At 35.6% G+C, this 14,244-nt stretch overlaps 1 protein-coding gene across 7 annotated transcripts in view; it reads right to left on the bottom strand.

Annotated features, from left to right (window-relative positions):
* LOC123524487 (tyrosine-protein kinase SRK2-like) overlaps positions 1-14,244 on the bottom strand; it is a 68,674-nt gene that overhangs the window by 35,169 nt on the left and 19,261 nt on the right. For all 7 annotated transcript variants that reach the window (XR_008370274.1, XM_045302730.2, XM_045302729.2 and 4 more), the window contains exons 3-7: positions 11,666-11,774; positions 8,832-8,945; positions 4,557-4,660; positions 4,091-4,240; positions 1,432-1,596 (exon numbers count right to left, since the gene is read on the bottom strand). Coding sequence is in view for 6 of the 7 variants with exons in the window: in XM_045302730.2 (XP_045158665.1) it covers positions 1,432-1,596; positions 4,091-4,240; positions 4,557-4,660; positions 8,832-8,945; positions 11,666-11,774 (642 nt within the window). In the remaining variant the exon portion in view is untranslated. The remainder of the gene's footprint in view (positions 1-1,431; positions 1,597-4,090; positions 4,241-4,556; positions 4,661-8,831; positions 8,946-11,665; positions 11,775-14,244) is intronic.

Raw genomic sequence — 14,244 nt, 5'->3', positions numbered from 1 at the left:
CACACACCTTAGTAGGGTATACACACACCTTAATAGGGTAAACACATATCTTAGCAGGGTATACACGTACCTTAGTTGGGCATACATATACCTTAGTAGGGTATACACACACCTTATTAGGTTATACACACACCTTAGTAAGGTATACACACACCTTAATAGGTTATACACACACCTTAGTAGGGTATACACACACCTTATTAGGTTATACACACACCTTAGTAAGGTATACACACACCTTAATAGGTTATACACACACCTTAGTAGGGTATACACACACCTTAATAGGTTATACAAATATCTAAGTAAGGGATACATATACCTTGGTAGGGTATATTAATGATGGGTCACAGCATATTACTGCTAGACAAAATATTAGGAAAACTTGAACATATACTAATGGTTAGAGTTATGTCTTAAATTCAATTTGTAGAAGTCCAGTTCTATTTTTTCTACGAAATGACAACTGCCTTTGTTATGTGGTGCATTTTCAGTTAGTACAGAGTGTATGATATTTGTACTAATTTCAAGCTTATTTTACATCAATATAACATTTCCTCTTCAAAATAACATTTTTCAAGAGGAAAACTTACATAAATGTAGTGATCTCTATGAAATACTGGAGACTAGGAAGTATGAAATAAAACTTGCACAATGGGATGATTATCCTAAAACTTCCCCAATACAATGAAAATCTACAATTCTGTCCAGCCCGCCTGCTTAGCTCAGTAGGTAAGAGCGCTGGTCTACGGATCTCGGGGTCGCAAGTTCGATCCTCGGGCGGGGCGTATGTTCTCCGTGACTATTTGATAAACTACATTGTGTCTGAAATCATTAGTCCTCCACCTCTGATTCATGTGGGGAAGTTGGCAGTTACTTGCGGAGAACAGGTTTGTACTGGTACAGAATCCAGGAACACTGGTTAGGTTAACTGCCCGCCGTTACATGACTGAAATACTGTTGAAAAACGGCGTTAACCCCAAAACAAACAAACAAACAAACAATTCTGTCCAATTTTAATTTAATGGATGAAAGTGATAAAATTTCATCTCTATTCATGTTTATTTTCAGCTCTGGTGACCCCCAAAATAAAGTGAAGCAAAATCATATAAAAACATTAAATTTTGAGTAATGCCAATACAAAGACACTTCTGACAAAGATTTGTGTATGACCATCAAGTAGTTCATGAGAAGAATTTGTTAGGAGGTTTTTTTCTATATTTGTTTTGTCCTGTGAGAACCAGTGAAGTAAAGTACAGCCATTTGAACAGATTTGAGAAATGTCAATCTAACGATACTATAGACAGATATGGTGTACCTCCAGAAAGTAGTAAGAAGTCATTTTCATATGTTTTTTTTTAACCTGTAGATGCTCCCAAATGCAGCCATGCACCTTTGGTTCATGTAAACTAAAATTACGTGACAACTCACCTTTCCAGACTTCACCAAACTGGCCAGCACCAAGTCTCGTCATTAGCTGTAAAGATTCTCTAGGTATTTCCCATGCATCTTTTGTTTCCCTGCTCAAGTCTGACATTACAGGTGCTGCTCGTGGACAAGGACTCTTCAATGATCGACAGAGACCATCAGCAGAACCTGTTTCCAAAACAAAAAGTCTTACACTTTCTTTCTATTTACAAAGTCAATCAACAAGAGCACCGCCTTGCGGGTGCTGACGCTCATCTGATTTTTTTTGTGTAATAGAAATATTGTCCTACCCACGATTTTCTAAGTCTAAAAAGGGCCATCATTCTTGCAAAAAGCAGGATAGAGTTATGTTCTTGATGTACAGTGTCCACTTACGATGGTGAAAAACTGTTGCAAGTTTTAAAGCAATAGCTTTGATAGTTTATGAGAAAAGTCGACTTAAACATAATACTCAACCAAGAAAATGATTTTCTAAGTCCAAAAGGGGCAATAATTATTGCAAAAAGCAGGATGGAGTTATGTTGCTTGCTATACAGGGTCAGCTTATGATGGTGAACAAGTGTTGCAAGTTTCAAAGCAATAGCTTTGATAGTTTAAGAGAAAAAGTTGACCTAAACATAAAACTTAACCAAGAAATCTGATATTTTCTAAGTCCAAAAGGGGCCATAATACTTGCAAAAAGCAGGATGGAGTTATGTTTCTTGCTGTACAGGGTCAGCTTATGATGGTGAACAAGTGTTGCAAGTTTTAAAGCAATAGCTTTGATAGTTTAGGATAAAAGCTGACCTAAACATAAAACTTAACCAAGAAAACTGATTTTCTAAGTCCAAAAGGGGCAATAATTCTTGCAAAAAGCAAGATGGAGTTATGTTTCTTGATGTACAGGATCTGCTTATGATGGTGAACAAGTATTCTAAGTTTCAAAGCAATAGCTTTGATAGTTTAGGAGAAAAGTTGACCTAAACATAAAACTTAACCAAGAAATCTGATATTTTCTAAGTACAAAAGGGGCCATAAATCTTGCAAAAAGCAAGATGGAGTTATGTTTCTTGCTATACAGGGTCAGCTTATGATGGTGAACAAGTATTCCAAGTTTCAAAGCAATAGCTTTGATAGTTTAGGAGAAAAGCTGACCTAAACATAAAACTTAACCAGGCAACGACAATGCCGATGCCGACGCCGATGCCGACGCCGACAACCACTCAAGTGATGACAATAACTCATCATTTTTTTTTCAAAAAATCAGATGAGCTAAAAATGATACCACTAAACGTTATTGAATAGAAATATGCTGGACAGGTGAATTAGGTAAAATCTTTATGAGTGTTCCTTGACCATCTATAAAGTATTTAAGCAGGAAAAATTTAGATCATCTACAAAGATGTCTACATATTGTAAACATTGACTCTAAGTTCAGGGACATATCTACCTCATAGAAATTACATATCTGCTAAACATTTGCTCTATGTTCAGGGACATATCTACCTCATAGAAATTACATATCTGCTAGACATCAGCTTTAAGTTCAGAGACATATCTACCTCATAGAAATTACTTATCTGCTAAACATTTGCTCTATGTCCAGGGACATATCTACCTTGTAGAAATTACATATCTGCTAAACATCGGCTCTTAGTTCAAGGACATATCTACCTCATAGAAATTACATATCTGCTAAACATTGGCTTTAAGTTCAGGGACATATCTACCTCATAGAAATTACATATCTGCTAAACATTTGCTCTATGTTCAGGGACATATCTACCTCATAGAAATTACTTATCTGCTAAACATTTGCTCTATGTCCAGGGACATATCTACCTTGTAAAAATTACATATCTGCTAAACATCGGCTCTTAGTTCAGGGACATATCTACCTCATAGAAATTACATATCTGCTAAACACTGGCTTTAAGTTCAGGGACATATCTACCTCATAGAAATAACACAACTGCTAAACATTGGCTTTAAATTCAGAGACATATCTACCTCACAGAAATTACATATCTGCTAAACATCGGCTTTAAATTCAGGGACATATCTACCTCATAGAAATAACACAACTGCTAAACATCGGCTTTAAATTCAGGGACATATCTACCTCATAGAAATTACATATCTGATAAACATCGGCTTTAAGTTCAGGGACATATCTACCCCATAGAAATTACATAACTGCTAAACATCGGCTCTAAATACCTAATAGTAATTGAATATCTGTTAACTACTGGGTATATCTATCTCACAGAAACTATATTTCTATTCTATGTTGGCTGCAATACAGGGGTATAGCTACCTTATAGTAATTGAATATCTGTTAACTACTGGGTATACCTATCTCACAGAAACTATATTTCTATTCTATGTTGGCTGCAATACAGGGGTATAGCTACCTTATAGTAATTGAATATCTGTTAACTACTGGGTATATCTATCTCACAGAAACTATATTTCTATTCTATGTTGGCTGCAATACAGGGGTATAGCTACCTTATAGTAATTGAATATCTGTTAACTACTGGGTATATCTATCTCACAGAAACTATATTTCTATTCTATGTTGGCTGCAATACAGGGGTATAGCTACCTTACAGTAATTACATATCTCTTAAATTCTGATATGAAGCAGTTTTATACAAGATAGGACAGTTCTATTTTTAACCTTTATAGTGTTCCACTAACTCCATTATTGACTTGAAAGGACGTCTAGCAGCAATGTACACGCCTCCATCATCCATATTTCGCATTTTATAATGTTTGACACAATCACCTTTATTCTGGTCATAGTCTCGTATTGATAATACATAGCTACCTAAAAACAAAGTATACTGATTACATGTTATTCAGTCCTTATATAATTCTAACATGACAAATGCAAAAATGACTACAAAAATAAAAACACCAACAAAAAGTGCTTTAATTTCTGTAAGAATATTCATAGGCTGTTTTATTTTAGCTTATAATATCACATGGTTTTCTTGGGTCTCATGACTTACGGTTCCTCAAAAAGTGCAGTTTGAAAGTGCCAATGCATTTAAAGTATTGGTTTGGGCTTTAACGTCTGAAAATATTTTGTGCACTAGTTTCTATGTTCGGTTTTGGTAAAGTCAAATCAGAACATTACAGACCTGGACATGTCTCACTCTCTCTAATCAAGTATGTCCCAACTTCATTTCCTTTAGCTAACAGGTTTCTCTCTGTTTCTTTACGTGTCACCTTTCCGAAAAACCATCTGTAAAACATTAATATTGAATATGATACACTTTGGGAAATATACTACCAAGTTAACATGCAAATATTTATAAATGACTAATCATTTCACACCACAATGCACCATTGAATGTATCGAAATTTTCATTCATGACATCAAATTACATGAATAAAAAAAATAATAAACATCATTACTAAAATGATATAAGAGCCTGAGTGTTTTTTAAGAGATTAGAACATAATCTAGGTTTTCTATGAATTATTTACTAGGAAACAAATGAAAAACATAACTATACATCCTGTATATGCAATCACTTCTGTAAACTGAAGAGAAAATGACAGGGTTTTGACTGATGAAGCTCGGTAAACCCTGATTACAGAAGCCTTAGTAAATGCCCTTATATTGCCTTGGAATACTCGTCCATTTTTATCCCACAATCCCATCTTTTCCTAGACATGTGTGTTCGGACTTAGTGTCTTTTTCAACAACTTCAAGTCATATAAATGGTGCTGTCTACTTGTAGCAGTGGGCACTATGTCCAACTTTCTGGAATATCATGCCATAGACACGTGACGTAATACTCTACAGTCACATTATCCTAACACCGAGCTGACCAGTCCTAGTAGTATTCCAGCTTTCATGTCCCTGGTATGACATGGCCGGGTAGGAAACCACCACCTAGCACACAAAGTGGGCACTCTTCCACCAGGCTACAGAGATGGTGTCTGAATGACTGACATTTGCAATCCACTTAACCAAGTTAATATGTAACACCTACTCCTGTTACTTAACAAATTTAATAGGTTTACGCCTGTGACTAAGCTAAGTTGATATATGACACTTTCTCTTATAACTAAACTAAGTTAATATGTAACACCTACTTCTGTGACTAAACTAAGTTGATATATGACACCTTCTCTTATAACTAAACTAAGTTCATATGTAACACCTATCGTATTTTACCTAAGTCTTGGGACAGCATAAAATAATTATTTTTTTCACTGTCCCAAGACTTATTTCCCGAAAAATAATTATTTTGAAAAGTGTCCCAAAAATATAGACATAATAATCGTCATCGGGTAACATCCCCCACCCACCCGTGTTGAAAGCGAAAAAAACACAACAAAGATCGGTAATTATTCTGTTGATAAACAAAGTAATTGGCCTTGTTTTCATCATCATTTAACATCCTCTCAAAGAGCTAAAAGAAGTGTGTCGGTATCATGACAATAGAAGTGGAGATCAAAGCGGTATAGTTTCCCAGAGATTTTCATGGCATTACGTCATGTTTTCGCGCCATGTTGCACATCACTGTTTGATCGTACCGCCTCGTTTCTTAAGTGCTGAGAAGTAGATCTAGTGTTGTAACAATCAATAAAACAAGAGCTGTCCGTAAGACAGCCAAGCTCGACTATTCGAAATATTGTCACAGAAGCAGGAAATTATTACCCAAAATGTTAAATATCAAAAGAGTTTTAAGTTCGAAAGGGGACATAATTTGACCAAAATGCATATCAGAGTTATGGGACTTGATGCTATCAACTAGTTTTATAACCCCGAACAAACATGTTAAGTTTCAATTCCATATCTGCATTAGTTTTGGAGATAGTAACTTGCATGTAAAACTTTAACCAGAATTTTCTAAGTCCAAAAGGGGGCATAATTTGCCCAAAATACAGGTCAGAGTTATGGGACTTGATTCTGTCAACTAGTTTTATAACCCCGAAGACACATGTGAAGTTTCAATTCAATATCTGCATCAGTTTTGGAGATAGTAACTTGCATGTAAAACTTTAACCAGAATTTTCTAAGTCCAAAAGGGGGCATTATTTGCCCAAAATACATGTCAGAGTTATGGGACTTGATTCTGTCAACTAGTTTTATAACCCCGAAGACACATGTGAAGTTTCAATTCAATATCAGCATTAGTTTTGGAGATAGTAACTTGCATGTAAAACTTCAACCAGAATTTTCTAAATCCAAAAGGGGGCATAATTTGCCCAAAATACATGTCAGAGTTATGGGACTTGACCCAGTGAGGTAGGTAATTGATCTAGAAAAAGAAAAAATAAGTTTTAAATCCATATGCCTTTTAGTAATAGCTGTATGAACTTGCACGCAAAACTTTAACCAGAATTTTCTAAGTCCAAAAGGGGGCATAATTTGGCCAAAATACATGTCAGAGTTATTGGACTTGACCTAGTGATGTAGGTAATTGATCTAGAAAAAGAAAAAATAACTTTCAAATCTATATGCCTTTTGGTAATAGCTATATGTACTTGCATGTAAAACTTTAACCAGAATTTGCTAAGTCCAAAAGGGGGCATAATTTGGCCAAAATGAAGGTCAGAGTTATGGGACTTGCTGCTATCAACTAGTTTTATAACCCCGAAGACACATGTGAAGTTTCAATTCAATATCTACATTAGTTTTGGAGATAGTAACTTGCATGTAAAACTTTAACCAGAATTTTCTAAGTCCAAAAGGGGGCATAATTTGCTCAAAATACATGTTAGAGTTATGGAACTTGACCCAGTGAGGTTGGTAATTGACCTAGAAAAAGAATAAATAAGTTTCAAAGCTATATGCCTTTAAATGATAGCTGTATGTACTTGCATGCAAAAACTTAACCAAGGTGTGACGCCGACGCCGACACCCGCCAGGGTGAGTAGAATAGCTAGACTATTCTTCGAATAGTCGAGCTAAAAAAGCTTCTTTTTAATTTGTTTAAGCGAATGTGCAATATCCCGTATAAACTGACAGGTAAACGTGTCAAATTATAATAGTGGATATCATACTTCTGTGACCTATTTTCCCTCAAGGAAATTACAAAATGGTTTGAGAAGAATATCTTATTATAAAGTGTCGTGTCAAAAAATACATGTACAAAGATTCATTCAAAACTTCTTAAAAATACGCAACAACATCATTATTGTTTTTATTTTTTAACGTATTTTCTATTTACGTTCACGAGGTCACGTAACAGAAATCTGTTTGCCAAAAATTGTTTTACTTCATATTTTTAAATTGCTGCCGACTTTTCGTTATTTAAGATTTTTCTATTCCGTTTTTTGTACTTCCTGGTCAAAAGTCTGAATTTTATGCCCATAGTTTGTATCATTTATTTACTTTTAGAAAGAAATAAGTATTTAGGATCGCGCTGTTTGAAATTTTGCAAGTAATTTTGCGAAAATTCGACCGTGTTTATAGAATTTTGCCAACATTTCTGTCGATACCTTTTTAAAATCATTATAGAATTCAAACTATATTACTTCTCAATCGGTGTTGAAAATCTGAAGCGATAAAATCAAATAATGAATGCGAGACGCGCGTTTTTTGTATACGTGTCGATGAACAAAAGTACGATAGGTCGCACGTGCTCGTGGAATGGAAAATTACCGGCATGGCGTTTTGATATCTGTACGATTCGCGGGTAAATTCCGTTCAGTGGTAAATAAAAATAAATAACGAAAATTTGACTTACTGGCTGCAGCAAAAAAAAATACAACACTTAACTGGTATGGTAAAAAAACACTTCACTAGTAAAAACACGACATGAAAATGTTAATAAAATAGTCTTTGGTTCTTATAATTATTTGACATTTTGATCGATACAACACCATACAATGTATAATAACGGTATTTGGGTAACATCTTGAATCAGTACACAACCTTAGTCCCAACACTTAGGGACGAAAAATACGCTTAGAAAATACATGTCCAAAAACTTAGGGTCAAGAAAAATAATTATTTTTCCACATTTTAGGGGTGTCCCAAGATTTAGGGTGTCCCAAGACTTAGGTAAAATACGGTACTTCTGTGACTAAACTAAGTTGATATATGACACTTTCTCTTATAACTAAACTAAGTTAATATGTAACATCTACTTCTGTGACTAAACTAAGTTGATATATGACACCTTCTCTTATAACTAAACTAAGTTAATATGTAACATCTACTTCTGTGACTAAACTAAGTTGATATATGACACCTTCTCTTATAACTAAACTAAGTTAATATGTAACACCTACTTCTGTGACTAAACTAAATCAGTATGCAATATTTACTCATGTGACACAACTAGCTAATATGTATCACCTACTTTTGTGACTAAGGTAAGTTAGTATGTAATACTCATGTGACATGCAACACCAACTTGTATGTGTGTGGTAAGTTAATATGTAACACCTACTCCTGTGACTCAATTGTATCTTCTATAGCAACATAGTTTCTTGGCACATATCCCTCAGATTTACTGTTCTGGTAGTTTGGATCTGTGTGTTTGGCAAACCACCAATCTTCATTTCTGCAAAATAGTTGTGTAATGATATTTAATATAACTGTCATAAATTTATAATATTTTCATTTTCACCCTGAATGAACATGCTAGTCGGTTGAATGTATTCTATTCTAGAAAAAAACTGCTGTATTTTTAGGTGTATTCAATATAAGAATAAATATGTGTTAACAAGGAGATTCTTGTACTCATATGTAGTTAAAATAGGTTGAAACAAATGTGAGACCCATGGCAAAATATGAATAATTGATTTTTTTTTAAACTTATAATTGAAATATTTGCAACATGTTTGTAAATCTGCCCAGTGGTTTTGAAGATTTTTTTAGAAATTGTTGACACACAAAGGATGACGGACATCAAGTGGTCACAAAAGCTCACCTTGAACCTTTGGCCTAGGTGAGCTAAAAAAAGCAAGTGAAGGCAATGGTTCTTCCAGGCTTATTTGCTCAACAAATATCTATAAACTGGTGTGCAATTTAGTTTCAAAGCTTACAGTAAGACCTAAACAAGAAATTCCCATTTTATAAGTACAGAAAGGGCCATAATTCTAATAAAATGCATTTGAGAATTATTGTTCTTGGTACATCTAATGATAATAAACAAGGGTGCAAAGTATAAAAGCTATAGCTCTTACAGTTTTTGACAAAAATAGATCTAAAGAAAACTCCAATGCCATCAAGTGACAACAGTACCACATAGACTTTTTTTCCAAAAATCAGCCATGCTAAAAAGTTAACTTTCTTTAGTTGTTTTTCAAAGCATTTTCTAAAACCTACGATTTTAACTAAAACTGAGATCATTCAACTATCTCAATTTTTGAAACAGATTTTAGAGGTCTTTTGAATTATACAAATATGTTATGAAAATCTCAAAAGTGCAAAATAAAATTCTAAACCTACACCTGTTAATAGTTTTTATAAGAAATGCAACTCTCAGACATTTTGCAACATAAAATTGTGAAGGAAACTAGAAAATGCTTTTGTAAAAAAGCGCATGTCTCCCCCAATGCAAAGTCCTATAGGCAAGAAGTTAATAGGGGTCAGGAGCGAAAGTCAAAGAGACACTGATGGTTGGCTGCAATAGGGATCATCTACTTGGCATGTCCAGTCATCCCGCTAAATTTCAACACTCTTGGCCTAGTGGTTCTCAAGTCACTGTTCAGGCTCCTGTGACCTTGACCTTTGATCAAGTGACCTCAAAATAAATAGGGGTCATCTACTCTGCATGTCCAATCATCCTATTAAGTTTCAACATTGTAGGTCAAGTGGTTCTCAAGTTATTTCCAAAAAAAATGATTTTACATGAACAGGCCACTGTGACCTTGACCTTTAATAGACTGACCCCAAAATCAATAGGGGTCATCTACTCTGCATGTTCAATCATCCTATGAAGTTTCAACATTCTGGGTCAAGTGGTTCTCAAGTTATTGATATGAACTGGTTATCAATGTTCAGGCCTCTGTGACCTTGACCTTTAACGGAGTGACCCGAAAAACATTAGGGGTCATTTACTCTGCATGAACAATCATCCTATGAAGTTTCAACATTCTGGGTCAAGAGGTTCTCAAGTTATTGATTGGAAATGGTTTTCCATGTTCAGGCCCCTGTGGCCTTGACCTTTAACAGAGTCACCCTAAAATCGTTAGGGGTCATCTACTCTGCATGACCAATCATCCTATGAAGTTTCATCATTCTGGGTCAAGTGGTTCTCAAGTTACTGACCGGAAATGGTTTTCAATGTTCAGGCCCCTGTGACCTTGACCTTTCACAGAGTGACCCAAAAATTGTTAGGGGTCATCTACTCTGCATGAGCAATCATCCTATTAAGTTTCAACATTCTGGGTCAAGTGGTTCTCAAGTTACTGACCGGAAATGGTTTTCAATGTTCAGGCCCCTGTGACCTTGACCTTTAATGGAGTGACCCCAAAATCAATAGGGGTCATCTACTTTGCATGTACAATCATCCTATGAAGTTTCAACATTCTGGGTTAAGTGGTTCTCTAGTTATTGATCGGAAATGATTTTCCATGTTCAGGCCCCTGTGACCTTGACCTTTGATGGAGTGACCCCAAAATCAATAGGGGTCATCTACTCTTCATTATCAATCATCCTATGAAGTTTCAACGTTCTGGGTCAAGTGGTTCTCTAGTTATTGATCGGAAATGGTTTTCAATGTTCAGGCCCCTGTGACCTTGACCTTTGACGGAGTGACCCCAAAATCAATAGGGGTCATCTACTCTTCATTATCAATCATCCTATGAAGTTTCAACATTCTGGGTCAAGTGGTTCTCTAGTTATTGATCGGAAATGGTTTTCAATGTTCAGGCCCCTGTGACCTTGACCTTTGACGGAGTGACCCCAAAATCAATAGCGGTCATCTACTCTTCATGGCCAATCATCCTATGAAGTTTCAACATTCTGGGTCAAGTGGTTCTCTAGTTATTGATCGGAAATGGTTTTCAATGTTCAGGCCCCTGTGACCTTGACCTTTGACGGAGTGACCCCAAAATCAATAGGGGTCGTCTACTACAGCAGCCCTACAACCCTATGAAGTTTGAAGGTTCTAGGTCAAATGGTTCTCCAGTTATTGCTCGGAAATGAAGTGTGACGTACGTACGGACGGACGGACGGACGGACAGACGGACGGACGGACAGGGCAAAAACAATATGTCTCCTGGGGGAGACATAATAAAGATATACAATGTATTATCATATACTTCAACTACTTACTCTTCATCTCCCTGGTCCAACAGGATGAGAATATCACCCTTTTTAAAACTCAGATCATCTTCTGTTCTTGCATCATAATCATACAAGGCACGTATATGACGCTGTGATCCTGTTAATATAAAACCAGAATTGCAGACAATCATCGGCAAGGAAATACTGGTAGATGGCAATGCTTAACTCAGCTCTGTCACCCGCTGGTTAAATGGTTAACAAACAGAAATATAGGAACCTTGTCAACAGAAAGACAACATCTGAGGTTCATTCTTCAAACAGCCGAACCAATAGGAAATACTGACTTACTTCATACAACTTTATGATGACATCATTTGACATTAGTTCACTTGTTTACAGTGAAATTTATTTGTTTATACAATAGACAAAAATGAAATACTTCAACACACAAAGTACCACTTTATCCTCATCTTCATTTTTACAGATAATATAAAATTTAACAACCAACACTTCAAGATATCTTAGACAAAAATTCTGAAGTTTGACATTATAATCTTGCTAATGAAAACTAACAAGAGGGTCATGATGACCCTATATCGCTCACCTGCAAAACTTGGCCTTGGAATCATCAAGATAAATATTCTGACCAAGTTTCATGAAGACAGGGTCATAAATGTGGCATCTACAGTGTTAACAAGCTGTCCTTTGATTTAAGTGGAGACCTAGTTTTTGACCCCACATGACCCAGTTTTGAACTTGGCCTAGCAATCATCAAGATGAACATTCTGACTAAGTTTCATGAAGATAGGGTCATAAATGTGGCCCCTAGGGTGTTAAGGTTTCGATGGAGGCCTTGGGAAACAAAAATCAAACAACACCAAATCATAGAAAGAAAGAGTTGTTTGACATGAAAATTGAACAGCATGTAAAACATATATATTACTTTACGAAACAAGTGTCAGTATACTGATATAAACATTGAATTCCGGAAAAGGGCTGCCTAAAGGGGCTCCACTTCCGGACAGTTAAACGCCTTTAAAAACTCACCATTTTCAAAGAACAGTTACACATGTTCGTTTTGATGCATTTGCAATAGCGTGCGATTGGTGAAATTTCGCATAACAAGGTGGAACACAGTTTTCAGCAATTGTTTATCATTATTTCTTTACATATGGCATTCATTTTCAAAGGGAGACAACTGTTCCCGATTATTTTATGTACAAATGGCATTCATTTTCAAAGGGAAACAACTTTTTCCGATTATTTTAAGTAATATTTGAGAAAAAGTTGTCTCTATATCTCACTGCAAAAGCAAAAATAGCAATTTTGTCCTTTTAACGGGCCATAAGTCTAGAACCAATGATGGAATCTGGTCAGTTTTCGAAAAGAACTGAGATATTATGCCAATACAAGTTGTGTGCAAGTTTGATTAAAATCAATTTCAAAATGTGGTCTTAATTGTGTTTACAAGCCAAAAATAGCAAATTCTGGCCCTTTAATGGGCAATAACTCTGAAATCCATGATGGGATCTGGCCAGTTTTTCCAAAAGAACCAAGATATTATGCAACTGCAAAATGTGTTCACAAATGAAAAGTAACAAATTTTGGCCCTTCAAGGGGCAATAACTCTGAAACCCATGATTGGATCTGGCCAGTTTTTAAAAGGAACTGAGATATTATGCCAATACAAATTATGTGCAAGTTTTAAATCAATTGCAAAATGTGGTTTCTATCGTGTTCACAAGCCAAAAATAGCATATTTTGGTCCTTTAAGGGGCCATAACTCTAGAACCCATGATGGATCTGGCCAGTTTTCAAAAGGAACCGAGATATTATGCCAATACAAGTTGTGTGTAAGTTTTTTTAAAATCAGTTACAAAATGTGGTCTCTATCGTGTTCATCTAAGAAATTGTGAATGGACGACGGACAGACGATGGACGAAGGGCGATCACAAAAGCTCACCCTGTCACTATGTGACAGGTGAGCTAAAAATATCTGAGACATAGTGAAAGGGTATTCACTTACCTTATATGCTTAAAAACTCAGCAAGTATGTTTTATACATGTATATTCGTACCAAAGAACGAATACTAATTCAAACAAAGATGGGAAAGGCAAGGTCCACTATAAGGCTTGAAAAATCCTAAGGCATTTTTTTTAACAAAATATTTCTTATTTGTAATTTTAGGGAAACCTGCTGAACAGCTGGAAATCTGTAAGAAAGCTGGAAATTTCTAAGAAGTCTGAGGTCAGTAAGTGAAAGAAACATTCCAAAACACATTGAAGTGATTATCTTCCCTTACCACTGAAACCTGGCAACAGTAGTTTCTACCTCCTTAAGCACTAAGGTAGCCTGACTGCCTGACACAAACATTTTATAAGTAAATTAAGCCTCTAAAATAACACATTATCATCTGATGGTTGAACCATATGATCAGCACCAGGGGCAATAACAAGAGCTGTCCGTAAGACAGCCAAGCTCGACTATTCGAAATATTGTCACAGAAGCAGGAAATTATTACCCAAAATGTTAAATATCAAAAGAGTTTTAAGTTCGAAACGGGACATAATTTGACCAAAATGCATATCAGTTATGGGACTTGATGCTATCAACTAGTTTAATAACC

The sequence above is a fragment of the Mercenaria mercenaria genome, chromosome 3, assembly GCF_021730395.1.
Source record: "Mercenaria mercenaria strain notata chromosome 3, MADL_Memer_1, whole genome shotgun sequence".
In the NCBI taxonomy this organism is placed as follows: Eukaryota; Metazoa; Mollusca; class Bivalvia; order Venerida; family Veneridae; genus Mercenaria; species Mercenaria mercenaria.
The sequence above is the reverse complement of the archived record's forward strand: the minus strand, read 5'-3'. Positions and strand labels throughout refer to the sequence as shown.